Source organism: Myotis lucifugus, unplaced genomic scaffold (genome assembly GCF_000147115.1).
Source record: "Myotis lucifugus unplaced genomic scaffold, Myoluc2.0 scaffold_45, whole genome shotgun sequence".
NCBI classification, from domain to species: Eukaryota; Metazoa; Chordata; class Mammalia; order Chiroptera; family Vespertilionidae; genus Myotis; species Myotis lucifugus.
The window spans coordinates 6,857,473-6,861,292 of NW_005871093.1; the positions used below are offsets into that span (position 1 = coordinate 6,857,473).

The 3,820-nt window shown below is 47.8% G+C and overlaps 1 protein-coding gene across 1 annotated transcript in view; it reads right to left on the reverse strand.

Annotated features, from left to right (window-relative positions):
* The window catches only part of CUX1 (cut like homeobox 1), a 281,408-nt gene that overhangs the window by 22,733 nt on the left and 254,855 nt on the right, over positions 1 to 3,820 (reverse strand). Inside the window, 2 exon segments of the mRNA XM_023753423.1 lie at positions 73 to 102; positions 105 to 225. Of these exon segments, the coding sequence (XP_023609191.1) occupies positions 73 to 102; positions 105 to 225 (151 nt within the window).

Genomic DNA, 3,820 nt, shown 5'->3' on the forward strand with positions numbered 1-3,820 from the left:
AGGCCCTCTCTGATGACTTGATGGACGGCCGGGGGACAACAAAATAAATAAGGATAAGAGAGAGGCCAAGACCTTAGAAGCCTTCACGGCGTCACAGCTGTTCGCCCTCAGAAACTAGGCGCCCGGCCGGCTGCTGAGGGCCGTCCGGGGGAGTCGCTTGGCCCCAGTCTGGCCCTGCTCCCGGCCTGAATCTCCTCAATGAACAGTTCTCTGCGGATCCGAGACCTACGAGACACAAGAGGGCGGGCGCCGTGAGCTGCTGTGCACAGGTGGGCACGGCCCTGCCCTCCATCCCCACGCCTCGCCCTGCCGCCCGCCCGCAGGCAGAGCCCGAGCGCCTCGGCTGCCCGCCGGCCAGTCCCTGCCCACCCCGGGCCTAGCCAGGAGCCCAGCACGGCCCTCACTCTGTGCCCGGGCAGAAGCTGTCCCGCCCGTTGGTGGCACTGCCAGTCCTTCTCCACCGGGATGGAGGGCAGTGTTACTCATCTAAGGGCATCTCCGTCTCCATCCCACCCACCGCTGACTGGGCGGCGAACGGCCAGGTCCCATGGACGCTCCGCACACCCCAGGCCCAGCATGGTGCCTACTGGTCCACAGGAATAAACGCTGGCGGCGGAATAAACGGAATTACAGGACGCCGGAGAGAACCAATTGTGAGACAATGCCCAGAGTGAAACCTTCAGCATCCCTAACCTTTCTCCCAGCACAGGGCAGGGGCTCTGGTCAAGGCTGAAGTGGGATTCCATCAAATTATGTTTCAACTAATTGCCTCCTCTGAAAGGAGAAGACCAGGGAAGGGTCACTTTGATCAAGCAGGAAGGAGACCAAGCATGTGCCCCACGCATGTTCTAATGGAGACGCGTGCAGCTGACAGTGGAGAATGTGCTCCAGCACTTTGTTGAGTCGGAAGGAAGTAACTGGGGCCCTGGCCGTCTCTGTTTCCGAGCCCTTGGAGGCACCATGAAAGGACTCTTATTATAAAGCCTTTTTGCACCAGAACTTCTCCTCCCATCATGCTGACGGTACTAGGCTCAATCAGAAGTCTCTCTAGGTGTGTATTCCAAAGAGCTGGAAAAGCCAGCCGTGAGTGGAAAAGGATCTTCAGGTAAATGACCGCCAAGTCCAGTGTCCTGCAGAAAGCCCTTGGGTGAGGAATGCAGGAAAATATTTTCTGCAGTAAATATAATTCAATAAAGGTAATGTTTCTTGAAACCTCACTATATGTCAGGCCCTGTGGTGGATGTGGGAAGTGTTGGAGCCAGGGAGAATCTGGCTGTAGTTTAGCCCAGGGTGTCAGCTATCTGCCACATAATTATTTGTTCCCTGCAGAGGGTGAGCTCTGACTCTTGTCCTGAAGATGATTTCTGAGCCTGAGGTGTAGGGTGAGGTCCTGAAGCCCCTAGAAGTTCCCAGGGGTCAAGAAGACTTTCCTCCTTCCCTGGGGCGACCGTGGGAGCCTGAGAAATGGCAGTTCCTGTCAACAGGTTCCTGGCACTATGCTGGGAGGGCAAACTGGCTTTAAAGCTCGTTGGCAGCTGAAAATGCTAGTTGCAGTGAACACCTAATCCTACCGCACCCTCGTTGGGGAGGTGGGAGGCTAGAAGGGCAGCTAAAGGTGTAGTCTAGCCAGGTCACAGGCCCAAATACTAACTCTGAGTCTCAGGGGCGGACTGGCCCAGCACAGGGCACAGGCTTTTTAGAACGCAATCCTGGGTTTAAAATCTGACTTTGTCATTTACTACCTGTGCAACTTGGATAATTTCACGGGTTAATTTCCTTAACCTTTTTGAGCTTGATGTGAAGATTAAATAAAATGTTAATCTATCATTTAGGACACAAAGTAGACAAAGAAAAAAAAAGAAAAAGAAAAAGAAAGGAACTTCATGCAGCTGCCTTTTGAATGACAGAGTTACACGTGCTAAGGCTAAGCTAGATGGGCTGGGGGGAGGGACAGGGCAGTTTCATGCCTGGGGGCATGGGTTCCAGGCTGCCATCCTCACCAGCTCAGTGTATATAACCTTTCTCTGTAAAATGGGGCTGGCAGCCCTACACTCAACTACTGATTGGAGGATCTAATAAGATAACACTCATAAAGCTCTTGGCTCAGTGTCTGGCACATACAGGGCGGGGCAAAAGTAGATTTACAATTGTGAATACATGAAACAAAGTTTATATTTGCACTATTTATTAATTATTATATTATTTTCCACAAACAACTGTAAACCTACCGTTGCCCCATCCTATATTCTGTGCTCAACAGATATAAGACATCATCCTTCTTGTCCTAGAATTGTCTCCATGTCTAAGAGGAATATTGTCTTCTGGTCTAGGAAGACCAGGTTCCAGGAACAGATCTGGTTTTCAGGTGTGTCATGCAAGGTTCTCAGGCCACCATGGCTTTTAGGTTTGAAAGAGTTTTTACTGGGTGGACCTGCTCTTCCAGGAGACCAGACATTCTGTGGTATGTTGTTCTGGCTTTCCTGGTCGCATTCCTAGGTAAATGGTCACTCTAAGATACTTCTAATTTCCTTAGGGTGAAAGGGTAAGAGGAAGTAAAGTTTTATTTTTTGGATGGGGGCAAAAACTGATCCAAGCAGTATTCCCTGAAGGTTCCAGGGGAACAGGAGAAAATAAAATCAGTATCTGCTGTTTAACTCCCGCAGAAAGAATATAAGAAACTGCTTTCTCGCTTAGGAATTAAACACATTCAGTGATGTGTGCTGAGTACTACTGTGTGCCAGTCCTTGCATGAAGCTCTGTGGGTAAGGTGGCCTATTTCATGGCGTATAACATTCTTGTTCTTTTTTCAAGACCCTGTATATCTCATACCTCCAAGATATTTCTCCAGATCTCTGTAGCTAAAACTAATCTCTGCTTTTTGCTTTCCCATAGCCCAGCCTGTTTTGTTGTGGAGTTATTTTTGAAAGAAAGCATTTATGAAGCATCTACTCTAGATCCAGACCCGAGCTCATTTATTAAGTCATGAGGTGTTATTGCTATTCTTCCTCTCCTTCTCTATTTTTGACCAGGGTGTATAATTGAATTTGCATCTCCACAATGACCAGTTGACCACCATGTGATGGGCATTACCATGGTAGTCAGGAGACCAGAAAGTTGAGTGACAACAGCTGAGAAACCTGGAGAGAGTGTGCTCTGGCCAGGAGGCAGTGATTGACACTCAGCTGAGGCCTGAACGAGATCTGGAGAAAAGGTGGCACCGGCAGGAAAAGGGAAAATGGTTTTGGAGATATTCTGTGTCATTAGTAGCACCTTTACCTAGATCAGTGATGGCGAACCTTTTGAGCTCGGTGTGTCAGCATTTTGAAAAACCCTAACTAAACTCTGGTGCAGTGTCACATATAGAAATTTTTTGATATTTGCAACCATAGTAAAACAAAGACTTATATTTTTGATATTTATTTTATATATTTAAATGCCATTTAACAAAAAAAAATCAACCAAAAAAATGAGTTCGCGTGTCACCTCTGACACGCGTATCATAGGTTCGCCATCACTGACCTAGATAGTAATCTATAGCTCCATGCACTGCTGTCCAGAGTTATAATACTTGCATTAAAATGGACCTAACTTGAAGACTTGAAAGTACATATTCAAATGCACCTCTGTATCTAGAAAGTGAAATGGGATGACATAACACCTGGCAAGGAGAGGCTCCGGCGTACCTCTGCCCATATTTTGATCTTCTCCCCATCCCTCTTTGACTCTTGCCGAAGTTGCTTTCCATGTAGAGGGAACCCCATTATTGTAACTGCTGGCCTCCTTTACCTGTTTTTATCTGTTGGTAAATTAGGATGATTAA